Source organism: Salmo salar, chromosome 19, assembly GCF_965601325.2.
Source record: "Salmo salar chromosome 19, fSalSal1, whole genome shotgun sequence".
NCBI lineage: Eukaryota > Metazoa > Chordata > Actinopteri > Salmoniformes > Salmonidae > Salmo > Salmo salar.
Window position 1 is genome coordinate 48722314 of NC_138309.1, and position 26431 is coordinate 48748744.

Consider the following 26431-nt stretch of genomic DNA (forward strand, 5'->3'; position numbering starts at 1 on the left):
TTGGTCCTCTCTTCACGAAGATAGCCGTTACAGATATAAACCACACCTCTCTGCAAACACGCCATGTTACCATTGGTGTATTAAAATTAGAGTTAAGGTGATGTCACCTTGTCCCTTAATAATGAATCAGTGTTTGTCATGGGGGAGGGGACCAGTAACTTTATGATCAAACTTTATCAATGTAGAAGCAACAGTCATTTTACATACCTGGGCAGCTGCCACTATCCAGTGGAACATCAGAGGGTTCATCTGCAGACACAACTGTCCTTCACTCAGTTCTGGGCTGCTCTGATGATCACCAGGAACACTAGCAAGAGATAACAGTGAAGGGTAAGATACACACGCACGTGTACACACACACACCCGTACACACACATACACACCCGTACACACACATACAGGAAATAATCGTCTGATTTATAACAAAGTCAATGACCGTGTTTCTTGGCCACCATATTATGTTAATTATATACAGACTTTATACATAGGGCTATACATTATTTCCTCAATCCATTCTGTTTCACAACACCAGTAGGTAAGCAACCCCATCACAGGTGTAATGGAGGAATGTGTACCCCTCCCCTCTCTCTCCCACCCTGATGTCGTTTCATCATGACCTTCCATGTTTTACCTGAATGCGTATTGAATGCATCTTGATACTGTTGTGGTACCATAATATAATATCTCACATAACCTACTGCTGTAGTTTTATCCTATGGACCAGTGAGGAAGCCTGACTTTTTTAAGTTCAACAATGCTATACTGTATGAACGTGGCTTCGGTATTACCTGTTGGTGTTCATTACTCATGTTAATATTCACTTCAGTCATGGCTGACTCAATAGGCCTGGTTAATTTTCATCCCAAAGAGACTTTGAATTCTGAAGAATTTGGATGATTGTGTGAGAACTTCAGTAATAGAAGTTCAAGTCTTTGTGTTGACAGAGTAAGTGTTTGTGGTTTTGAAATTCATATCTTTGTGTTTGAAGAGAGCCGGGGTGTCCCTAACGTTGATCCGTAGGTTACGTGAGGTACTGTTTAGAGAGAATCTATGTTTAGAGAGAATCCTGTAAATTAAATTGGAGTGTTCTATTTTCCATGGTTATTAAACTAGCATGTTATGAGGTTGGGAGTGACTTTATGTGTAATTACATTTATATTAGGGTGAATCCCTACTGTTTTAGAGAATATTTATGGACTAAGTTGTGATGGGTGACTGTTTATGAATGTAGTTATAGGAAATGTGTGTTTTTCATCCTATAATTGATCTTTGAGAAGAAAGGCATCAGGAGTGAATTGAAGTGAATGTGTAACCAGGTAGCCTGCTGTTCCCTCTCTGTCAGAGTCTAGGTGATGTGGGTAAGGCGGAGTCAGGCGCAGGACAGAGATTAGTAATAATAGTAACTTTACGCAAAAATAATCCTCCAACAAGGAGAACGAAAATCCAGAATCACATAAACGAGACAACTGACAACAATAAACACGCACAAAACCATGATGGCTCCAGAGGGTTAAATAGGGAAATAATTAAAACAAAATGGGAACCAGGTGTGTACAATACAGACAAAAGAAATGGAAAAAGAAATGTAGATCGAGTGGCTAGAAAGCCGGTGACGTTGACCGCCGAACGCCGCCCAAACAAGGAGAGGCACCAACTTCGGCGGAAGTCGTGACTCTCTATGCATCACTGCCAGGTACATTCTAAAAAACGATGGGTTAAAAACAAACCAATTTGGGTTATTTGATAACCCAGCGTTGGGTAAATATTAGATAGAACACACTCTGTTTTTTTTTAGTCTGGGTTGCATGAATAATTCAACATGTTTGGTTGTTGGAATCAGTTCGGGGGTTTTATTCCCTTTCATGCTGGGTTGACTTACCCTATTCATCATGTTACGTTTGTACACTTCTTTTTCAAGTTTGTACACTGCAAATTAAAATGTTCCTTGAATATTTTTGCACATTACATATTCTTAAACTAAATTAATAACGTTATTATTTACATATTGTAACAAAGTGGCATCTATCCCAAAATTACGATATGCTCTAAAGCTCTTAAGGGACTTATACACTAGTGTAAACCTCATTTAAGCCACAAACGTGATAACAATAGAACAGAACAGATTAACCAGAATTATATTTACTATCACGGGTGGCCAAAAATAATGTCCTAAAATCCACGCCCCTTCTAAACTACGGCTCCAGTCTTCTGATCTGACCTGCTGAGTTATATCTAAATAACCCATCATCAACAACCCAACCCGGTTATTTTTTAAGAAAACAACCCTAAGTGGCACAATGCCTGCAACATTTTTTTTTATAGTGTAATGTGATGTAAACAAGTCGTGGTCACCTAAATATTTCAGTTACCTCCTGTCCTCGTCCAATTTACCTACACTTACCACCTATCTTCTTTCCATACCCATTCTCTCTCTGTTTCGTGTTTCTCATACACACGCACAAACGCACACACTCACACACACACACTTCCTGTCTTGGACTTTAACCCATATTACTGAAATAAGAGGCTGTGGCATCTCTCCTTCTGCTTGCCAGTTCTGCCTCCCTTTCTGGACTAATACAGGATTATTAACAGGTAGGTATTGATTCTTTTATCAATAGGCTTTTTAATACTTGATAATACTGTATCTTCAGTTCAGGGCTGTATTGACATTTTGAGAGTTTAGAGGAAGAAGAGAGAGATGGAGGGAGAGGTTGAAAGCGAGAAAGAGGGAGGAAGAGTGACAAGAAGTAAGAGAGAGGATACTATTGCCAATGTATAGGTGGATGATTTGTTGGTCATCTCGTCTTCTCCCTTTATTTTTCTCTAATCTATTGTTGTTCATTTCATTTTTCTCCATGTTCATTAGAGCGGATTAGTTTACTTTCTTTTCGCTTCCCCTTTGGGTGCTGGTTATTGAATTACTCTCATTGGGTGTTATTGTTTTATGGGACTTGGACTATGGACACTGTTGTCATGATGACAGGCCAGGGAGAAAGAGAGGCTATCGATCACCTGGTAGAGCTGGTGTGAACACTTTGTACCATGTACAGCACCTTCAGAAAGTATTCATATACCTTGACTTATTTCACATTTTATTGTTACAGCCTGAATTGAAAATGTTTTATTGTTACAGCCTGAATTGAAAATGTTTTATTGTTACAGCCTGAATTGAATATGTTTTTTTCTTACCCATCTACACACAATACCCCATAATGGCAAAGTGAAAACGTGTTTTTATAATTTTTTTGCCAGCGACTTTTTCCAGTCGATTTAAGTCAAAACTGTAACTAGGCCACTCAGAAACATTCAATGTCGTCTTGCTAAGCAACTCCAGTGTATATTTGTCAATGAACGATTACCCTGCCCACACCCCAATGGACATTCATTTTGATCATTGTCACAGTTGTAAATATGTATATATTATTATAATTCTGTATCTATTTTATTGTTTAACTCACGCCTGTATTGTTGATGCTTGGAGCTTAAGTATTTTACTGCATCTGTGACCCTGTGCATGTCACTAAATAAACATCCAAACTAATCTACCCATAATGATGACAAGCATACCCATAACATGATGCAGCCACCACCATACTTGAAAATATGAAGAGTGGTAGTCAGTGATGTGTTGTGTTGGATTTGCCGCAAACATAACACTTTGTATTCAGGACATAAAGTTAAATTTCTTTCCCAAATTTTTTGTTGTTTCAGTTTTACTTTAGTGCCTTATTGTAAACAGGATGCATGTTTTGGGATATTTTTAGTCTGTACAGACTTCCTTCTTTTCACTCTGTCAATTAGGTTAGTATTGTGGAGTAAGTTCAGCGTTGTTGATCCATCCTCAGTTTTCTCCTATCACAGCCATTCAAATCTATAACTGTTTTAAAGTCAACATTGGCCTCATGGTGAAATCCATATGAGCGGTTTCCTTCCTTCCCGGCAACTGAGTTAGGAAGGACGCCTGTATCTTTGTAGTGACTGGGTGTATTGATACACTATCCAGAGTGTAATTAATAACTTCACCATGCTCAAAGGAATATTCAATGTCAGCTTTTTTTTTTACCCATCTACCAAAAGGTGCCCTTCTTTGCGAGGCACTGGGAAGCCTCCCTGGTCTTTGTGGTTGAATCTGTGTTTGAAATTCACTCCTCAACTGAGGGACCTTACAGATAATTGTATGTGTGGAGTACAGAGATGAGGTAGTCTTTCAAAAATCCACGATAAGCACATTTTTACTCCAGAACTTATTTTGGCTTGTATAGTTACTGTCATTTCAGCTTTTCATTTTCGACTTTGACATTATGGGGCATTGTGTGGAAGCCATTGACACAAAATCTCAATAACATTTTTTTTTAAATGTCAAGGCGTGGGAATACTTTCTGAAGGCACTGTATATTTCTTGATAAGTAATGTTGAATTCAAACTCTGTGGAATGGATGTATAGATATTGTCCCCATTATACCAAATATGGTGGATTAATGAAATGATTACGATACAGATACTCTAGTGGACTATCACTTTTTAATTACAACAGATGGAGCTGACACACGTTTATTAAACTGACAGCACCCATTAACCAGCACCCAGCAATCACATCAGCAAATCTCTTAATCAGGAAACTACGTTGTGTATGTGTGCACCCATGCACCTCAGCATAAAGCTACATTTTGTGTGTGTGTTTGTTTGTGTACTGTGTAACCCACACACACCCATCAATACACCTCAGTAAATCAATTAACAAGGGATCTATATACATCATATCAGAAGAGTACTGGATGAGACATTCACAGTGATATGAGGGAACACCTTTAGCTGTATGGAGCTCAGGCTGTAAACCATAAGATAAAGGATTGCATTCTGGACTCTAGTATCCGTGTGGCTTGTATTGTGGGCGGAGGGAAGGCAGCTGGAATATATAGCAGGTTGTGTTACTGAGAATAGGACTGGAATCTCTCTCTGTCCATAGTCTGTTTACCTGACAGACCTCTTCACGCCTCTCCTGAGCAGGTAGAACAAGTACACCTGATGACAGGTACAGGAGAAACACCTGGAGAAAAATATTGGAAGGTTTATTCACAAGCTGGGAAATAATTGAGAAAAGGCCGGATATAATTGAATGGATGAAATTAATTGCTGATTCCTGTTTGTGTAAAGGTTTGACAGCTGTGTGTTCATGGATTGTCCATTTGGTTTCTGTGTTATAGAAAGGAGGGGTCCTCGCTGCCTATCAGTGCTCAGCCTCTCCTGATTGGATAAAAACTAGTTAACATGATATAGATAGCTTGGGGCTCAACTCAGTCGAAGCAGTGTGTGTGTTTGCTCTCAGGAACAAGACAGGAATGACAGGAGCACGGTGAAAGCCACCACCACAAAGACCCAGGACTTGTACTCCACAGGAATGGTAGGAGCTAACTACAGTTTGTTTCTTAACACCTGTACAAAATCTATTCCAATTGAATCAATTCCCTGTGGCTCAGTTGGTAGAGCATGGTGTGTGCAACCCCAGGGTTGTGGGTTCGATTCCCACGGGGGGCCAGTACAAAAAATATATATAATAATAAAATAAAAATGCATGAAATGTATGCATTCACTACTGTAAGTCGCTCTGGATAAGAGCATCTGCTAAATGACTAAAATGTAAGTATGTTATTAGCTATAGAATTCAGAGCTGTATATTTAAAAAGGAGCCTCTGGTCTAATAAAGTATTCCTTCCTCATAATTCCCTTTTCCAGGATGTGGGAATGTTGGAGATTCCGGCTGAGCTATCGGCCAGACTACGCAGCGCAGCAGGTGAGTGAGAGCAGCGCTGGGAAAGGAGAAGATGGGTTGAGGAGGGCTGGGATTGGCTAAACATTTATGTAGAACTTAACGCTTTTATCTGACTTCTTCTGGTCTGTAAACAGAACAGGTAAATGGCAGGTTGTTGCTGGACTGGACCCAAAGCTGCCATTGCCTCTGTCGCCTTTTCTCTGTGTGTGATTCTAGTTCTGTGTCTCTCCACCAGGGCGGCAGCATGTATCAGGGGTGACAGAGGTGGCGCCTCCACAGGTGAAAGCACAAAACACCCTAATCCTGCCCCTCGATATTGACAGTTACCCCTTCTCACGATACGCCAACGCCACACTGAAGGATGGCTGGTGTCAGCCACAGGGCTACTCCCTCCAGCGACCTCTGACCTCTCTGGAGCCTGAAGACGCTCGAACCGCTCTGGAGATCCATAAACTGGTCAGTACTGGACACACACACACACACACACACACACACACACACACACACAGATATAGGGACAAGAACACAGATGTGTACAGTATGGTGCTATCTTAACTTAGTATGGTGCTGTCTTAGCTGTTATCTTAACTTGATGTCACCTCCCTCTATATCCCCATCATTCCCTCCTCAGATATTGCGTTTTGCAGGGGACAGTGATCTGAGTGGCTGGCAGGAGCAGATGTTGGGGAACTACATTGTGGAGCAGGGCCAGACCAGACCCCCCCTGAGGGATGAGATCCTAGCCCAGTTGGCCCACACCACCTGGGGCAGGGAGTCAGAGGAGGTGGCGCTGCGGGGCTGGTTGTTACTGGCCTACTGCCTTAGCACATTCACCCCCTCCCCAGCCCTGGACAAACCCCTGCTCAAGTAAGCAGCCCAGTGAGCAAAATAATTTGTAAAGATGTATTTTTTGGAGTGATTAAAAATGTGCTTTGTGTAGTACTAGAAGAAAAGCATAAAAATATGTAATCTCTTTGTTAACCATTATTATTGGTTCTTTGGTTTTGTGTTACATGAGAACAGGTATGTAAGTCTGTGTTTCTCTGTCTCGCCTGAGAACAGGTATGTAAGTCTGTGTTTCTCTGTCTCCCCTGAGAACAGGTATGTAAGTCTGTGTTTCTCTGTCTCCCCTGAGAACAGGTATGTAAGTCTGTGTTTCTCTGTCTCCCCTGTGAACAGGTATGTATCTGATAATGGTCCAGGTGAATATCGTTCTCTGTGCCAGCACAAACTCCTCACCTCCCTCAAGTTACCCTCCCCTGCCTCCCGCCTCCACCCCCCATCCCAGCTGGAGTGGACAACCAATCAGAGGAGAGGAAATATGGTGATGGACATACACACCTTCAACGGTAAGCGAGAGAGGGGTTATAACATGTACAGTCGTGGCCAAAAGTTTTGAGAATGACACAAATATTAATTTCCACAAAGTTTTCTGCTTCAGTGTCTAGATATTTTTGTCAGATGTTACTATGGAATACTGAAGTATAATTACATGCATTTCATAAGTGTCTAAGGCTTTTATTGACAATTACATGAAGTTGATGCAAAGAGGTCTTTTTCAAGACCTCTGCAATCTGCCCTGGCATGCTGTCAATTAACTTCTGGGCCACATCCTGACTGATAGCAGCCCATTCTTGCATAATCAATGCTTGGAGTTTGTCAGAATTTGTGGGTTTTTGTTTGTCAACCCGCCTCTTGAGAATGGGATTAAGGTCTGGGGAGTTTCCTGCCATGGACCCAAAATATTGATGTTTTGTTCCCCGAGCCACTTAGTTATCACTTTTGTCTTATGGAAAGGTGGTCCATCATGCTGGATAAGGCGTTGTTTGTCACCAAACTGTTCCTGGATGGTTGGGAGAAGTTGCTCTCGGAGGATGTGTTGGTACCATTCTTTATTCACGGCTGTGTTCTTAGGCAAAATTGTGAGTGAGCCCACTCCCTTGGCTGAGAAGCAACCCCACACATGAATGGTCTCAGGATGCTTTACTGTTGGCATGACACAGGACTGATGGTAGCGCTCACCTTGTCTTCTCCAGACAAGCTTTTTTCTGGATGCCCCAAACAATCGGAAAGGGGATTCATCAGAGAAAATGACTTTACCCCAGTCCTCAGCAGTCCAATCCCTGTACCTTTTGCAGAATATCAGTCTGTCCTTGATGTTTTTCCTGGAGAGAAGTGGCTTCTTTGCTGCCCTTCTTGACACCAGGCCACCCTCCAAAAGTCTTCGCCTCACTGTGCGTGCAGATGCACTCACACCTGCCTGCTGCCATTCCTGAGCAAGCTCTGTACTGGTGGTGCCCCGATCCTGCAGCTGAATCAACTTTAGGAGACGGTCCTGGCGCTTGCTGGACTTGCTGGACTCTTGAGCGTCCTGAAGCCTTCTTCACAACAATTGAACCGCTCTCCTTGAAGTTCTTGATGATCCGATAAATGGTTGATTTAGGTGCAATCTTACTGGCAGCAATACTGGCAACAATATGCCTGTGAAGCCCTTTTTGTGCAAAGCAATGATGACGGCACGTGTTTCCTTGCAGTTAACCATGATTGACAGAGGAAGAACAATGACTCCAAGCACCACCCTCCTTTTGAAGCTTCCAGTCTGTTATTCGAACTCAATCAGCATGACAGAGTGATCTCCAGCCTTGTCCTCGTCAACACTCACACCTGTGTTAACGAGAGAATCACTGACATGATGTCAGCTGGTCCTTTTGTGGCAGGGCTGTAATGCATTGGAAATGTTTTTTGGGGGATTCGGTTCATTTGCATGGCAAAGAGGGACTTTGCAATTAATTGCAATTCATCTGATCACTCTTCATAACATTCTGGAGTATATGCAAATTTCCATCATACAAACAGAGGCAGCAGACTGTGAAAATTAATATTTGTGTCATTCTCAAAACTTTTGGCCATGACTGTATATGTAATGTCTATAGAATATCTATGTCGCTTTTTCTGTCTTGTGTTGTGGTTCCATTTGCTCAGTGGGATTCTGGTGGTTCACTTGGCTGGAGTGTTGGTGTTTCCAGCACCAGGGTAGTATGCTTCATTCCCTCTCTCTCTCCATCTCTTCCAGAGGAGAAGATGACAGCTGAGGTAGAGTCCTGGACCACAGGGGAGCAGCTGGCCTCGTGGCTGCTCCACTTCAGAGGGTTACCCGAGGCTCCACGGGGCTGGTCCGTGTCTCTGCTAACTGATGAGGGCTGGTCTGATCTGGCTGGATGTGACTTTGTCTTGGACCTGTTGGCTGGAGCAGAGACTGATGCTACACTGGAGACCGCACACACAGAACCTGACTACCTGTTCAACAACGAGGGAGACGGGTGAGACTGGGAGGCACACAGACCCTGACTATTTGCTCAACAGCGAGGGAGAATGGTGAGGTTGGGGGAACACAGGACCCCAACTTCACTCACTCTCTCTCTGTCTCTCTCTCTCCATTAGGATGATCACAACAGATCTAGATGGCTTCATCCCCCCGGCCCCCTCCATTCCGGCCCCTTGTCTCCCACAGCAGGGCCGCAGAGACTACCAGCAGTCAGAGGGTTCTGGTCAGATGGACTGCTATCTGGATGACCTCTTTGACCCAATGATGGACCAGGAACCAGGGGTCAGTATTTTACCTGAGACGCTTTTCACTACACCATTCATTGTTATATATAATAGGTGTCTGTTTTACCTGTGTTTACCTGTGATTACATGTGTTTACCTGTGTTTACATGTGATTACCTGGAGGACCAGGAGCGTATGGCCATGTTGAACAGGAGGATGAGAGGAGGAGGAGGGATGTATAGACCAGGTACTGCATCTCTCTCAATTCAATTCAAAGGGCTTTATGGGCATAGGAAACATATGTTCACATTGCTAAAGCAAGTGAAATAGATAATAAACAAAAGTTAAATAAACAGCAGAAACACTATTACAATGTTGTAACGATATGCAAATAGTGAAAGTACAAAAGGCAAAATAAATTAACATAAATATGGGTTGTATTTGTAATGGTGTTTGTTTTCACTGCCCTTTTCTTGTGGCAACAGGTCATAAATCTTTCTGCTGTGATGGCACACTGTGGTATTTCACCCAATAGATATGGGAGTTTATCAAAATTGGATTTGTTTTCGAATTCTTTGTGGGTCTGTGTAATCTGAGGGAAATATGAGTCTCTAATATGGTCATACATTTGGCAGGAGGTTAGGAAGTGCAGCTCAGTTTCCATCTCATTTTGTGGGCAGTGTGCACATAGCCTGTCTTCTCTTTCGAGCCAAGTCTGCCTACGGCAGCCTCTCTCAATAGCAAGGCAATGCCCACTGAGTCTGTACATAGTCAAAGCTTTCCTTAAGTTTGGGTCAGTCACAGTGGTCAGGTATTCTGCCACTGTGTATTCTCTGTTTAGGGCCAAATAGCATTATAGTTTGCTCAGTTTTTTTGTTAATTCTTTCCAATGTGTCAAGTAATTATCTTTTTGTTTTCTCATGATTTAGTTGGGTCTAATTGTGGACCAGCTTGCTCAGGGGACTCTTCTTCAGGTTCCTCTCTCTGTAGGTGATGGCTTTGTTATGGAAGGTTTGGGAATTGCTTCCTTTTAGGTGGTTGTAGAAATTAATGCCTCATTTCTGGATTTTGATAATTAGCGGGTACCGGCCTAATTCTGCTCTGTATGCATTATTTGGTGTTTTACGTTGTACACAGAGGATATTTTTGAATAATTTTTCACCACCATAAACGGAAAAGGATTCTACAACTGATTCAAGTATTTTTTTAGCCATATACTAATTGGTATGTCGAATTTTATGTTTCTTTTGATGGCATGGAAGGCCCTTCTTGCCTTGCCTCTCAGATTGTTCACAGCTTTGTGGAAGTTACCTGTGGCGCTGATGTTTAGGCCGAGGTATGTATCGTTTTTTGTGTGCTCTAGGGCAACAGTGTATAGATGGAATTTGTATTTGTGGTCTTGGTCAATTAGGGTGTGCAGGGTGAATACGCGGTCTGTCATATGATATTTTGGTAAAACACCAATTTGACTCTCTCTCTCTCTGTCAGTTTCTCTCATTATTTTAATTGCAATGTTAAATACAATACCTGTGTTGCAGGTGTTCCAATGACAATGCCAGGCTATTCTATGGGTGAGTGAGGGGAGTAATTTAATTACACAAACATTCTAATCATGATTTAAATAAGTCATCTATTTTCTCTATCCTGCATTATTCTAACAATCACCCCCCCCCCCCCCCCCCCCCGCCCCCCGAAAAAAAATGTGTCTCCCAGGAATGCCAGTGAACCCTGCCATGCAAGACTACAGGGCTCCAATGATGCCAAGTATGATGCCAGCTGCCCCCATGCCTATGATGCCAACCATGATGTCACCCCAGCCAGCTGCACCAGGCCTGGACCCCCAGCAGATGGTAGCACAGCAGCAGGCTTTCATCAACCAACAGGCCCTGTTCATGGTAAGGACTTGGAGACACTGGTGGAAAACTGGGACAAACATGCCATGAAAACAAATAAACCATAATCCTCCTCCTATCCTTAACTCATGTTCTTATGATATCACCATTTCTATTCTAACATGACTACACTTTCTCTCTCTCTCTCTCTCGCTCTCCATCGCTCTTTTTCTCTCTCTCTCTCTCTCCATCGCTCTTTCTCTCGCTCTCTCTCTCTCTCTCTCATCACTCTTTCTCTCCATCGCTCTCTCTCTCTTTCTCTCTCTCTCATCACTCTTTCTCTCCATCGCTCTCACTCACTCACTCACTCACTCACTCACTCACTCACTCACTCACTCACACACTCACTCACTCACTCACTCACACACTCTCTCACTCTCTCACTCTCTCTCTCATGTCTCCTTCTCTCCTCCTCCCTCCCTCTCTAGGCTCAGCAGATGACAATGCAGGCGATGACCATGTCCCAGCAGCAGACTCAGGAGCAGCAGAGACAGCAGCTGCGGCGCCAGGCTAACCTTCGACCCGTCACACCCCCCCTCGCCCCCTCACCCCCGGCCCAGACACACCCCCCTGCCCTCTCACCCCCGGCCCAGACACAAACACTCCCCCGCGCCCCTCCGCCGCTAACTACACCCAGCCAGAGGAAACCACAGTTACAGCACTACATACCTGAGGTATGTGTGACAGGGGAGGGGTGTGATGCTAGTGTGTTTGTGCTCAATTCTGCTTGATTCTTTTTATCTTTCATGTACTTAGCCATTGCAAAAATGTGTAATTTCATTACAAAAGAAACACATTAACAACAACATTAACTTGTAAGCAAACTGAGATGTAAAGTGTCTTTGTTTTTATCAGCCTGAGAGAGATGTGGACTTTGTCAGTCCAGACCAGCTGGACTCTTTCAAGGACAAGAGAGAGTTCTTCCAGAAGATTGGTGAGTAGAGTTGGACACACCCACCTATTCAACTTCAGATAATCTGTAGTTTTCACAGGATAAAATGACTACCACTTGTCTTACCTTACACCCAGCTGTCTGTGCTGTCATTCGCTCTGTCAGGTTCTCAGCCAAAGCCAGCAGCCAAACCGCCAAAGCCTCGCCCTGCTCCCAGTAGCCCCCCCAAACAGACCCGTCCCCCCTCCCCCTCCCCACCCCCAGAACCCAGGACTTGGCAACGTCCCGGAGGGAGCCCCCACAAACAGACCCTTCCCCGCTCTCCCTCTCCCTCCCCACCTCCAGCACCCAGGACTTGGCAACGTCCCCCGTCTCCTCCTGCCAGAGAACCAGACCGCCCCAGCCCTCCTGCCTCCCCGCCCCCTCCCAGCACCAGAATCCGTGACATCATTAAACAGTACCAAAACCGCCCTGTCAACGATCCAAAACCCTTCAAACCAATCAGGTAAGTGGGACTGTGGATCCATCCTATATGTTTGAAGTCCACGTCATCTGTTGTGTAGATCCCGCTGCATTAGCGGAAATCTAACTCCCTCGCTCCTCTCCAGGGTTCCAGCACAGTCGTTTGTGAAGAAGAATGATCCTAAAGAGGAGGCCCTTTCTATCCTTAGAAATAACGGACCTGTACAACAGCAGAAGGTTAGAGCTGTGTGTACATCCGTGCATGCATTGTTGCCTAGCCCGAGACATGTTGGTGAGGAGTGTTGGAGCTAACATATCCATTCAGTTATCTTACCTAGCCTATGGTAATACTCTTCTCCCCTCCCCCCGTCAGAGACAGCCTCCCCCCGCACGGCAGCCCTCTCCTCCCTCCACCAGAGGGCCTCACTCCATTTCCAACAACATGATGCAGAAACAGCGCTCCCTCGCCGACCTGTTTGGCACTCAGGGACGCGCCGAGAACCCTCCGCCTGCTCCCCCCGGGTTCGCCCCTCCTCCTCCCCCAGTCCAACACATCTATGAGAGCTTGCCAGACCCCCCCACCAAGGCTGCCCCCACACTCAGTAAGTTAAACTACTTCAGAGGTACAGTACAGGCAGGTGTGGACAGTAGTACAGTGTTTGTGTTTGCACTGTTGTGTCTGCACCACCTGACCAGCCATAGCCTCAGATACTGCAGTCACAAATCCACAGAGAAGTAAAGTAACTCACATTCTTTGTGTTTGGTGAGGAGATTTGTGTTTCATTGTTGTGAATTGTTAAGATACTACTGCGCTGTTAGAGCTAGGAACACAAGCATTTCACTACACCCGCAATAACATCTGCTAAATATGGGTATGTGACCAGTAACATTTGATTTGATTTATTTGCTTGAATCCTTCTATTGTTCCATCTGGTGTTTGTTAAATGGAGGGAGAAGGGACTGGCCACAATTTAAGACTTATACATAGATAAGCAATTGGCATCATTCATCCAATTAAATAATACATTCAAACTATCCCATTCACATTTTTTCCATTATTTACAAATCAGACACTATATCAAAGGGAAAATTCAAACTGTTGACATCCTCCCTTTACAACATGTGTTTTATGATTTGCCACAGCGCCCTCCCAATTCAAAACACCTCATCTCACAGTGTGTCTCCTTTTTCTCCAGCTACATAGAGGCCTCTACTGGTCATCTCAAGGAGTCTTGGGGTAAAGAGTTAAATATTGAGCTCTCAGATGATCTATGGGGAGAAGCCCTGTCTAGAATTCACTCCTGTTCCATCATTGCCAGATATCAATGGATACAATACAAAGTCATGCATAGACTTCATTACTCCAAAACCAAATGACATATCATTTACCCTCAGGTCTCCCCACTGTGTGACAAGTGTAAAGCCTCAGAAGGTTCATTATCTCATCTTTTTAGGCTCTGCCCCCTACTTAATCATTTCTGGAGGAACATATTTGATTGGTTGTCAAAGGTATATGAGAGGGCCATTGAACCTGAAGTGGAACTTGCTCTCTTTGTCTGCTCAGAGTCTGTTCTAAGATCGTCCTATGAGGAACAACAGGCTCTGATGTTTGGAATGGTGGCTGCAAAAACAATGATCCTCACAGAATGGAAGTCACCCACCCTCCTTTGCTTCCGTAGACGGCTAGCAGAAATGATTAACACCATTAACTTGGAAAATATCATTTTCTTTCAGGATTAACTCCTCCAGCAGATTTCTCAAGATTTGGGGTCCGTTTCTGGATCATCTGGACAGAGACTGACTGTGAACACTGACTAGGAACACTTACTGTTGTTGTAACTGTCACTGTTGCTCTCTTCTTGTCCCATGTCTTGCTTAAGCAATACTTTATTTCATATGTCTGGCAGCTGTGTTATTCCTTTGTTTGTACTAAATTGCTAAATATATACAAAATATACAACAACAAAAAAACAACTGATTTGAATTGTCCTCCATAGATCTGCTGTCTGGGGAGGAGAGTGTCCGCACCCAGCTCCACAGGTTCTCTGCCAGCGTCTACTTCTCCTACTCGGCTATGCCTGGCAAACTGTTCCTACGCAAAGAGGTGAGCTGGAACTGCAGGCGAGAACATAAAATTGTCTGTATTGTTCTACAATGTGTTTGCATTATACTGTATGTGAATCACAATCATTTCCCTGTGTGTGTTCAGGTGTTTTACCCCAGAGAGAAGTTCAACCACCCCTACATCCTCAATCTCCTCTGTGAGCAGGTCAGTGTTGATTATTTCCCTGTGACCCTTTTTATTCACTACCTCCTACATATCACACCTTATATTCATATAAATCCGGGTTTTTCTTTCCCTTTCAGATCATGAGAGACACGTACTGTGACACCTGTGTGAGGATCTCCAGAGAGGAGAGGAGGAAAATGAAGGACCTACTGGGTGAGTCTAGTTGTTATTTTAGCAGTGGAGTCTAGTTGTTATTTTAACCAGGTGAGTCTAGTTGTTTTTTTAACCAGGTGAGTCTAGTTGTTTTTTTAACCAGGTGAGTCTAGTTGTTTTTTAACCAGGTGAGTCTAGTTGTTTTTTTAACCAGGTGAGTCTAGTTGTTTTTTTTAACCAGGTGAGTCTAGTTGTTTTTTTTAACCAGGTGAGTCTAGTTGTTTCTTTACCAGGTGAGTCTAGTTGTTTCTTTACCAGGTGAGTCTAGTTGTTTCTTTACCAGGTGAGTCTAGTTGTTTTTTTTAACCAGGTGAGTCTAGTTGTTTTTTTAACCAGGTGAGTCTAGTTGTTTTTTTAACCAGGTGAGTCTAGTTGTTTCTTTACCAGGTGAGTCTAGTTGTTTTTTTAACCAGGTGAGTCTAGTTGTTTTTTTAACCAGGTGAGTCTAGTTGTTTTTTTAACCAGGTGAGTCTAGTTGTTTCTTTACCAGGTGAGTCTAGTTGTTTTTTAACCAGGTGAGTCTAGTTGTTTCTTTACCAGGTGAGTCTAGTTGTTTCTTTACCAGGTGAGTCTAGTTGTTTCTTTACCAGGTGAGTCTAGTTGTTTCTTTACCAGGTGAGTCTAGTTGTTTCTTTACCAGGTGAGTCTAGTTGTTTTCTTTACCAGGTTAGTCTAGTTGTTTTCTTTACCAGGTTAGTCTAGTTGTTTTTTTTACCAGGTGAGTGTGGTTGGTGATTCCAGGTAAATATTACTGTTCTGAACCTTCATCCCACTGTATCTTCTTACGTTCTCTCCCTCCTTCCTTCTCTCTCTATTCTCCCTCTATTCTCCCTCCTTCTCTCTCTATTCTCTGTCCTTTTCTCTCTATTCTCCCTCTATTCCAGCCAGTTTCCATGTGGGTACAAGTGTCAGCTTGGTCCAGGACGACACCATGAAGAAGAGGATAGTGATGGCTGCCAGAGACAACTGGGAAAACTACTTCACAAGACTGTTCCCTGTCAAAGTGAGTTAGTTTTCTCCCTCTCTCTCTCTCTCTCTCCTGTGTGTGAGAGCCTGGAGTGTGTATAAACCTGTGTGTGTGTGCGTATTGCGTGTGTGTGTGTGTGTGTGTGTTGTAGGGTGATACCAGCGGGGACACCCAGATATTGGGTGTGTCTCATCGTGGGCTTCGTCTGCTGAAGGTGGCCAGAGCATCAGGCATCAACCCCAAACACCTGATACTGCTACGCAGCTACAGGTACTCCTATCCTTCAATCACAACAACATGGAAAAGATGTATGAACTCTGAACTATGAATGATTAAGTGAGAGTATACATCTAGTATGTGATGTCGGTGTATGGTCTCCCTGTGTGTGTACAGTAAGTGCTGTGGTTTTCTCTGTGTAGCTATGCGGAGCTGCTGTCGGTGAAGCTGCGGTCTGCAGACATGGTAGAATTCAGTCTGAAAGAAGAACAGCTGCAGTTGCAGAGCAACAGAGCTGTTCAGATCACTGCTATGGTCAGGCTGTTCCACCAAGAACTCGTCGAGGTAACCACCCTCCTCTTCCTCATCTTATATCATACAAATAGTTGCTTATATATGTTACATGACCAAAAGGATGTGGACACCTGCTCGTCGAACATCTCAATCCAAAATCATGGACATTAATATGGAGTTGGTCCCCCCTTTGCTGCTATAACAGCCTCCACTCTTCTGGATGTTGGAACATTGCCCGCAGGGACTTGCTTCCATTCAGCCACAAGAACATTAGTGAGGTTGAGCACTGATGTTGGGCGAATTGGCCTGGCTCGCAGTCTGCGTTCCAATGTAACCCAAAAGTGTTAGATGGGGTTGAGGTCAGGGCTCTGTGCAGGCCAGTCAAGTTCTTTCACACTGATCTCGACAAACCATTTCTGTATGGACCTCGCTTTGTGCACGGGGGCATTGTCATGCTGAAACAGGAAACTGTTACCACAATGTAGGAAGCACAGAATCATTTCGAATGTAATTTTATGCTATAGCGTTAAGATTTCCCTTCACTGGAACTAAGGGGCCTAGCCCAAACCATTATTCCTCCTCCACCAAACTTTACAGTTGGCACTATGCATTCAGGCAGGTAGCGTTCTCCTGGCATCTGCCAAACCCAGACTTGTTCGTCGAACTACCAAATGGTGAAGCAATTCATCACTCCAGAGAACGTGTTTCCACTGCTCCAGAGTCCAATGGCGGCGAGCTTTACACCACTCCAGCTAACGCTTGGCATTGTGAATGGTGATCTTAGGCTTGTGTGCAGCTGCTCGGCCATGGAAACCCATTTCATGAAGCTTGTGGCGAACAGTTCTTGTGCTGCTCGTTGCTTCCAGAGACAGTTTGGAACTTGGTAGTGAGTGTTGCAACTGAGGACAGACAATTTTTATGTAATACGTGCTTTAGCCCTCGGCGGTCCTACTCGGTGAGCCTGTGTGGCCTACTACTACGTGGCTGAGCTGTTGTTGCTCCTAGACCTTTCCACTTCACAATAACATCCCGTACAGTTAACCATGGCAGCTCTAGCAGGGCAGAGATTTGACAAACTGACTTGTTGGAATAGTGGCATGCTATGACGGTGGCACGTTGAAAGTCACTGAGCTCTTTAGTTCTACCGCCAATGTTTGTCTATGGCGATTGCATGGCTGTGTGTTCAGTTTTATACAACTGTCAGCAATGGGTGTGGCTGAAATAGCCAAATCCACAAATTTGAAGGGGTGTCCACATACTTGTGTATATTTCCTGGTACATCTTACTGTATAGAATCTTTGTTGTGTATAATCTCCCACCAAACCTTCTCAGGGCTCGGATCATGTGATCGCCCTGAAGAGCTTTGAGACGGTCGACAAGAGCCTGCTCAACTTCCGCAAGGGTGACATCATCAAACTCATGCCCATAGATGGCCTCAAACCAGGTGAGGTCATCACAGTGACCTTTGACCTCTGTCTCTCTCTCTGTGACAGTCCTAACCTGCTCTCTCCCTCTCTCTCAGGTTGGTGTTTCGGTTCAATTGGGGGGCGCTCGGGTCTCTTCCCCACGGACATCACTCAGCCGTCTGCCCCTCCTGACTACCACCATGTCCACCTTGACCGCCGCAACGAGAGGAGGAAGAGCATGAGAGCTCCAGCCCCCAGACCCACCTCCCACAACGGCTCAGCACAGCCCAGCCGAGATGGCTCCATCCTGGGGTCGGCTCGGTCGGTTCAGGGTAGTGAGATGAATGACGTACAGACGTTCCTGATGACAGAGTTTGCCATGAAATACTTCAGAGATGCTGCCATGAGGTAAGAGGGGTCATTTTAATCGAACCTTTATTTGACTAGGCAAGTCAGTTAATATCAAATTCTTATTTACAATGACGGCCTACACCGGCCAAACCCAGACAACACTGGGCCAGTTGTGCGCCACCCTATGGGACTCTCAATTACGTCCAGTTGTGATACTGCCTGAAATCAAACCAGGGTCTCTTGCACTGAGATGCAGTGCCTTAGACCGCTGCGCCACTCCGGAGCCCAATTACAACCCTGGTAATAGGCTTGTACAATGTACAGTGTGTAATCCTATGTTTAGTGTTACAACTGTCTTCCATAACTACACAATCACCTCTTCTTTTTCTCTTTAATCATCACCCCTGCTTCCTCTTTCCCCTACTCCATTTGTCTCTCTATCACAGCATGGAGGATAGAGGTCTTCTTGATGGAGGTAGAAACTTCTCGGAGATGGTTCAGTACACAGAGGTTCCCGTTCAGGAATCTCTCATCCTGTACTCTGATCCTGATCTTAATAACCTGGCTGTCCAGGCCTTCATGAGTGAGTCCACACACACACGCATGCACACACACACACACACACACCTGCACGGACACTGTTTAAGTGTACATTGCGTATCAATTTTTCGCTTTGATACTACGCTCTCTGAAGGTGTGATGCAGTTCATGGGAGACCAGCCTCTGGGGAAACACAAGTCTGAGGAAGACTGTGTCAGCCATGTCTTGATGGTGAGACATACATATATCTTACACACACGCACACTATCGCTCACTGTACACTCCTAATGAGGATACAACTGCTTGAATAAAAACAATCTGTCCATTGTGTTTGTGTGTTCAGCTGGGGAAGGAGAAGGAGTTCCTGAGAGATGAGATCTACTGCCAGGTCATCAAACAGACCACTAACAACACACACAGGTGAGAGGCTGGCAGTGTGTGTATAAACCTTTACCTGTGAATAGTGTACAGAGGGTCAATTCCTTACGTGTGTGTGTGTTTTGTGTGTGTGTGTGGTATACAGGCAGAGCTGTACCCGAGGTTGGCGTTTATTGAACCTGGTAACAGGGTTCTTCCCCTGTTCTGGCACTCTCAATCCCTACGTCACACAACTCTTACAAAACATCAGCCAAGACCCCTCACACCCATACCAAGGTACACACACACACAGCCCTGCCCCCCTCACACACTCGCGATGCCTCCAAAGATATCCCTTTAAAAATCTGCAGCTGTTTGCTACCCCAGTGCTCTTCTGTATCTAATGCAGATATATGTGTGTGTGTGTGTGTGTGTTTTTCCTCTCCATCTCAGAGCTGTCTCAATATTGTAAGGAGAACCTGTTCCGGTCTCTGATCCACGGAGGTCGCAGACACGTCCCCTCTCACGTAGAGATGGAAGCCATACTGGTGAGACATGAGTGTGGATATTATTTTATTTTGTGACGATCAGTACCGTCATCGCTTGGTGTGTGTTGTTCTCTGTAGGCTGGCAGAAGCTCTCGCCGGTTCCCCATCAAGCTGCCAGGTGGAGTGGACTTCCCCTGTAAGATACGCAGCTTTAGCGTAAGTCAAGACTCCTTTTTCCTTCTCTCCTTTCCCCTGCCTCCCTTTAATTATCATCATGAGAAAAATAAAGATTGACTCTGTGTACCTAGGTGGCTCTGGAGGTGGTGGAAGAGCTGTGTACAGAGATGGGCATTCAGGACCTGTCAGAAGTCAACGAGTTCTCTATCCATGCCAACTGCGACCAGGGTAGGAGGACAAACAGACATCATATAGCTAACATGCTATAGCTTATTAAACCCAAATTACTCCCCAAAACTCTTCACCTGCAACTGACAAAAGATTGTTAGACATTAATTTTGTGACCGCAAAACTACGAGAATCGTAGAGGCTTCCCTGACAGAAAAAGAATCCACATGATTTCACATTCTAATTCATTCTGATTCTAATTGTTACATGATGCCCCGCAAACAAAAATGAGTCATTGGGATGTCACGAAATACATTGTGTTTATTTCTACAGTAATTATTATTCAACATGTCCTCACCTGGCATTTGAACTCAGAACCTCTTGGTTCACAGCATTCCGATCTTCCTGTTACGCCTCCATGTCTCTGTCAATAACTGATTTCATCTGTATTTCACCTGCAAAGTAAATCTCAGCTTTGTTAAAAATAAAATAAAACAATAAAAATGATTATATTTATCATAGTGATTCAGTAGTAACATTAAAACAGAATAATATCCTGCCAACATTAGTCAGAATAACAGCAGTCAGATGGTATTATTTTGCTAAGTGTAGAGATGTATTATAGGTAATGAATGTGTAGAGATGTATTATAGGTAATGAATGTGTAGAGATGTATTATAGGTAATGAATGTGTAGAGATGTATTATAGGTAATGAATGTGTAGAGATGTATTATAGGTAATGAATGTGTAGAGATGTATTATAGGTAATGAGTGTGTAGGGGACTTCTAAGAATGCTACAGACTTTGTGGAGCAGCAGAAAGATCTCTCTTCTTCCCTCTTCATCCTGCCTTATCACAACCTCCTTCCTGGCTCTCTTCTTCCTCTCCTCCGTCAGAGGGGATGGTGCGGCCAATCCACCCTGATGAGTACCTGTTTGACTTCCTTTTGGATGACGGCTCCATCTTCCTGTCCTTCCACCGCGTCATGTGGACACACCCCCTTCACTTCGACAATGACCTGTACCTGGAGTTCCACTTCCAACAGGTACCGTAGTAATGACCCCTAGTTCTGTTATTACCATAGAAAACACCTCCAGTTATGTCAGGCCCTGGTGACAACCCTTCTGTCCCTGTAGTTCAATGAACTCCTTCTGTCCCTGTCTGTTGCCTGCAGGTCCTGGGTGATTACCTGGATGACAAACTGCTGCTGCCAAGCGGTGGTGCCAATGTTGTCCAGCAGATGGCAGAGCTGGCTGTCCTGCAGCATATGGCACAGGGTCTTACTCAAGAGCCCTCTGTGTGAGTACTAGCCTTAACCTTTAGCTCAGTGTTACTCACAATTTTTTGTAAGGGGGCCACTTTGGGTTGAGACAATCATTCAGAGAGCCGCACACAGATCTTTGTTATTTGTTAATACTTTTTCTTCCAATATTATCTAATTATCAATTTGAGAGCAATAGAGCACCTGTAATTGATTTGATGTACAGCACATCACAAATATATACATACACACATCACATAAGACCCATATTAAGGGTTACCTCAGTTGTTGGATGAGCGAAAATGTCCCTTCTGCTCCTTGACTGAATTCATTCTAAATGTATAGTCTGTTGTTGCTATCCTTGTGAGGCAATCCAGGTGTGCATTGGTCAGTCTGTTTCTCTGTTTTTGTTTCACAATGTTCATTGTTGAAAATGTCGGTTCACGTGAATAAGTGCTGACAAAAAAAATTGTCTCCTTTTTGCACACACTGCTTCAGAAGTGGATACTCTGTGTCTGACACAAGGTTCCAGAAATGGGTAACACCTGATCTTAGTTCACCTTGCAATGTGTCATTTTCCTGTAGCTTCACTATCTCTCTATTCCAGCATGGTCAGGACAGATGGCTGTGATGACTGGGGTCAGAGATGACACTGGCACATGAAAGGGATTCTCAATGAAGTTGAAAAACTCCTTGTACTCATTGATATCGTTGAATCTTGACTCAAACTCCAACTCTTTCAACACACGCACACATACATCATAGCTAAAATGTTGCAGTATGTCTGGGTTGGATGTGGTGACAGCTCTGAGTTTTGGGAAATGAACAATCTGTCTGTCAGGTATCTACAGTGCGGTGATTTTATTTTGAAATGCTGTGACCACATGCAACATTTTGCCCGGAGTTTTAGCTTTCCCTTGGAGCTGGAGATTCACCGTGTTCAGGTGACGTCAGTAAAAAAAAAACTGCTTTAATATCCACTGTGGATCATCCAGCTCTGGCTCCTCTCTCCCTTTGCTTCCAACAAATTCATGGATTTGAGGGAGGAGAGAGAGAAATCTTTCCAAAACTCTGCCACGAGACAGACATCTCACCTCATTGTGAAATATCAAGTTGCTGTATTCTTTCTGGTATTCCTCCAGCAACTCGCGAAACTGTCGGTGATTCAGTGCCCTCGCAATAATAATGTTCACCACGCTCACGACTTCCTGGATCAAATTCAGTCAGTCTTTGAGTTTAGGCACAAGTGCTTTCTGATGAATGATACAATGAAACGTAACAAATTCGGGAATAACCTCTCTTTCTCATCAGGCCCTTCTCCTTCCCTCGCATGTTTGGGGCGCCGTCAGTGCACACAGATGCCAGATTTGACCTGTCAATATTATTGTCAGCAAAAAATGTAACAAAGGCTTTCAGAATATCAGCATACAATATTTTGGCTAAGGCCAAAAAACATTATTTGACAATCTCCGCGTCTGTGAAGGCCTTCTTGTTTCTCGCAAGTATCTAAGCAATCTCATATGTTGCCTCTGTCGTTTGTCATTTGTTGTCCTTTGAGCTGTCCTTAGAGTTGCGCTATTTTGTTGTTTCTGAGGTTGCTTTGTGGATGTGTTTTGTCAAAGTGGACATGGTGTGACTGGAAATGTCGCTCGAAATGTTCTTGTTGAAAACAATTGACTGCCTTCTGGCAAATAAGACAAAGTAAGCTAGGCCCATCATGCAGTACAAAAAAAGACTTATCTGTCCACTTCTCTTGAAACTGTCGGTGTTCATGACTCGACCGTATCCTTCTCTTTGCCACCGGAGCCACGTTAGCTAGGTTAGCTATATTAGCTAGCTGCATTTCCCCGCCGTCATCTTCCTGATTTTCCTGGTTCTCCGGTGGTTGTTCGTTCATAGCTGTCACGTTGTTCTCCAGCTCCTCCCCCTCATTTTCATTGTCAATAGATTTACATGTTTTTTTTTTTTACAATAAATCGATCCATGTCGACCAGACTGCAAAATTAGCTAGTCGCAAACTGATATGTGTCAGTTACTGTAGCTGAGCAGTTTCGTTCTATTTCGGCAAACGTTCTATTGCGGCCTTTCTGTTCAACAGCTGCGCTTTACTGCCTTCTGTCTTCTGTCCAGGGAACAATAGATATATTCAATGAAGTGATTCAGGCCTGCATTAAACACATTGCATTGAAATTGTATCATTGTGTGTTATGAATGGAAAATCACCGTGAGCCTCGCAATGAGTACCACTGCTTTTGCCTCTACACATAAGTGATTGTTCCCTCTGTACTGTGTTAAGAGTGATAGAGTTACTGATAGTTCTCTCTCTTCTGTCCCTGTCAGGCCTGAACTGAAGGAGTACCTCCCCCGACAGGAAGGGGGCAGCACCAACCTGGAGCAGATCCACTCGATCTCCCTCAGAGAGAGAACCACCATGCTGTCCCTCAGCCCCCACGACGCCAAAGCACGCTTCCTCGGTGAGGCACCAACACACACACACACACACACACACACACACACACACACACACACACACACACACACACACACACACACACACACACACACGTGCACACTTTTATTTTGGCCTTGGTTGTGTAAAGCACTTTGTGATAAAGGTATTTGTAAATATATTTAGATTCACTATATCTATAGTATAATGCTGTATAAATATAATTATATTGATTGATTTTGCTGCCTCTATCCCCAGAGTGCCTGAGCTCCCTACCTCTGTTCGGCTCAAATATCTTCCTGGCTCAGAAGGTCAGCCATCGCAGCTGCCCCTCGCCCTGCCTGGTGGCTGTCAACCAAGACGAAGTGTTGTTCTGCCACCCCAATACACAGGTAATGAATTTACACCCCAGAAACACTGTTGTGTATGGAGGGACACCCCAAACGTACGTAATGTAGGCATAGTGTTTTGGGAATTATGAGTGAACTGATCGATCATGATGGATTTTATGGATCTATGGCTTTGAAAGATGTCTGCTATTATTAATGTTTTAATCATTTCTAGTTCACATCTACTAATGCTTTCTAATAATTTTCCTGTGTTATTCAGGAGCGGGCGTTTGTGATCCCGCTGGTGGAAGTGCAGTCACTGAACTTGGTCAAGCCCAAGCAAGACAAGAAGGTGCCAGGAGTGGAGATCAAATACGGCAACCCAGGACGCCCAAAAACCATCACCGTCCACCTCAAACAGGTGAAGTACAACTCAGTACACAGTAGGCTATGACAGTGCGGTGGTCACCAACCCCCGATCTCGTGTAGAGATACATGGAGTGCAGAATTTAGTTGGAGTGTTCCAGGACCCCAGGTTGGTGACCAGTGGTGTATGGGTTAGTTGTGTAAGCTGTGCGGTTAGACAGTGGAAGGGATATGGGCACTAAGGGCAGCGCACGTTAGAGATGCAACACCTCAATTTGTGTGTGTGTGTGTGTGTGTGTGTGCGTGTTCTCTGCCCTACAGGCCAAGGAGTTGTGCCACATCATTGCTGTCATTATGGAGAAGTTGGTACAACCACCCATCAATAGTTCTGTCTCTAGCCGCAACTAGTAGACACACACACACACACACACACTCTCTCTCTCAGAGACGGAGCCTGCTGATACCCTCAGCCTAGATGTCTCAGGATCAGCCTATTGATAAACGGGCCTGCGCTGATGATTATCAAAACAGATGTCTTCATATTTTTATCTACAACATTTAGTTATAAAAAATTGACATATTACAGCTATGAGTACCAATGAATGTCCACATTTTTAAATTCCTTTGTACGTGTTTATATAACCAATGTATCAATGTGAAGATTTATTTGCAATAAATGTTTGTGTAATTTAAGTCCAGGCACCACACCCTCACGGTAATTTTTTCCCCTTAATCAATATAACAATTCACTTTTACAAGTTGAATGCAGACAAAATTATGTTTTTTTTTTTATTACAATTTTTCTGAAATATTTTGTTTAAATATGCAAATGACTCAATATCTATTTTTTTTTTACATATCAATCAAATCAATTTTTCTGGACACTGGATGAAATCAGTCTAAATATTTTGGTTTCATTTTGTTAAGACACTCCAGGACCGGACTTGTCCAGAGCAGATTGTGGATAAATACTTGTTATCTTTCTATCTGTGAAATACTAGACACGCACATAAAATGCATTTTGTCGCATTTTTCCAATGAAAATAAAAAATGTACAACATACAATATATGTACAAAAGTTTGTGGAGACCCCTTCAAATTAGGGGATTCGGCTATTTCAGCCACACCCGTTGCTGACAAGTGTATAAAATCGAGCACACAGCCATGCAATCTCCATAGGGAACATTGGCAGTGGAATGGCTCAGTGACTTTCAACGTGGCACGGTCATAGCATGCCAACATTCCAACAAGTCAGTTCATCAAATGTCTGCACTGCTAGGGCTGCCCTGGTCAACTGTAAGTGCTTTTATTGTGAAGTGGAAACATCTAGGAGCAAAATCGGCTCATCCACGAAGTGGTAGGCCACACAAGCTCACAGAATGGGACTGCAAATGGGTTTCCATGGCCGAGCAGCTGCACACAAGCCTAAGATCACCATACGCAATGCCAAGTGTCGGCTGGAGTGGTGTAAAGCTCAGCTCCATTGGACTCTGGAGCAGTGGAAACTCGTTCTCTGGAGTGATGAATCACGCTTCACCATCTGGCAGTCCGACGGACGAATCTGGGTTGGCGGATTCCAGGAGAACGCTACCTGCCTGAATGCATAGTGCCAACTGTAAAGTTTGGTGGAGGAGGAATAATGGTTTGGGGGTCTTTATCATCTTTCGGGCTAGGCTCCTTAGTTCCAGTGAAGGGAATTCTTAATGCTACAGCATACAATCATCAAATCAAATCAAATGTATTTATATAGCCCTTCTTAAATCAGCTGATATCTCAAAGTGCTGTACAGAAACCCAGCCTAAAACCCCAAACGGCAAGCAATGCAGGTGTAGAAGCACGGTGGCTAGGAAAAACTCCCTAGAAAGGCCAAAACCTAGGAAGAAACCTAGAGAGGAACCAGGCTATGAGGGGTGGGCAGTCCTCTTCTGGCTGTGCCGGATGGAGATTATAACAGCACATGGCCAAGATGTTCAAATGTTCATAAATTACCAGCATGGTGAAATAATAACAATCATAGTAGTTGTCGAGGGTGCAACAAGTCAGCAACACA

The 26431-nt window shown here is 44.0% G+C and overlaps 1 protein-coding gene and 1 long non-coding RNA gene across 8 annotated transcripts; one reads left to right on the forward strand and one right to left on the reverse strand.

Moving 5' to 3' along the window:
- The first annotated feature begins 2447 nt into the window (after positions 1–2447).
- Positions 2448–25446, forward strand: myo15b (myosin XVB). Of its 5 annotated transcripts, none has more exons than XM_014158133.3 (37): positions 2448–2595; positions 5330–5404; positions 5737–5794; positions 6009–6229; positions 6405–6640; positions 6953–7122; positions 8847–9093; positions 9215–9380; positions 9506–9569; positions 10861–10893; positions 11036–11217; positions 11643–11888; positions 12070–12148; positions 12272–12611; positions 12715–12805; positions 12942–13170; positions 14566–14672; positions 14778–14837; positions 14936–15011; positions 15896–16014; positions 16130–16248; positions 16398–16539; positions 17821–17932; positions 18011–18302; positions 18692–18828; positions 18940–19016; positions 19129–19205; positions 19309–19439; positions 19596–19690; positions 19769–19846; positions 19939–20035; positions 20873–21021; positions 21151–21275; positions 23578–23711; positions 23945–24078; positions 24296–24436; positions 24703–25446. In XM_014158133.3, exons 2-37 carry the CDS (start codon positions 5402–5404, stop codon positions 24787–24789), a joined length of 4854 nt encoding a protein of 1617 aa, XP_014013608.3. In that variant the 5' UTR covers positions 2448–2595; positions 5330–5401; the 3' UTR covers positions 24790–25446. The 5 variants fall into 5 exon arrangements, with proteins under 5 accessions (XP_014013608.3, XP_082821888.1, XP_082821887.1 ...); XM_082965762.1 differs by having other exon boundaries at positions 9512–9569; XM_082965761.1 differs by having other exon boundaries at positions 2512–2595; positions 5311–5404.
- Positions 19689–23377, reverse strand: LOC145862300 (uncharacterized). Of its 3 annotated transcripts, none has more exons than XR_014381626.1 (4): positions 21518–23377; positions 20334–20430; positions 19935–20024; positions 19689–19824 (listed from the first exon to the last, which is right to left on the reverse strand). It is a non-coding gene; the product is annotated as an uncharacterized LOC145862300 (long non-coding RNA). The 3 variants fall into 3 exon arrangements; XR_014381625.1 differs by lacking the exon at positions 21518–23377 and adding an exon at positions 20780–20910; XR_014381624.1 differs by lacking the exon at positions 21518–23377 and having other exon boundaries at positions 20334–20874.
- Positions 25447–26431: the final 985 nt, after the last annotated feature.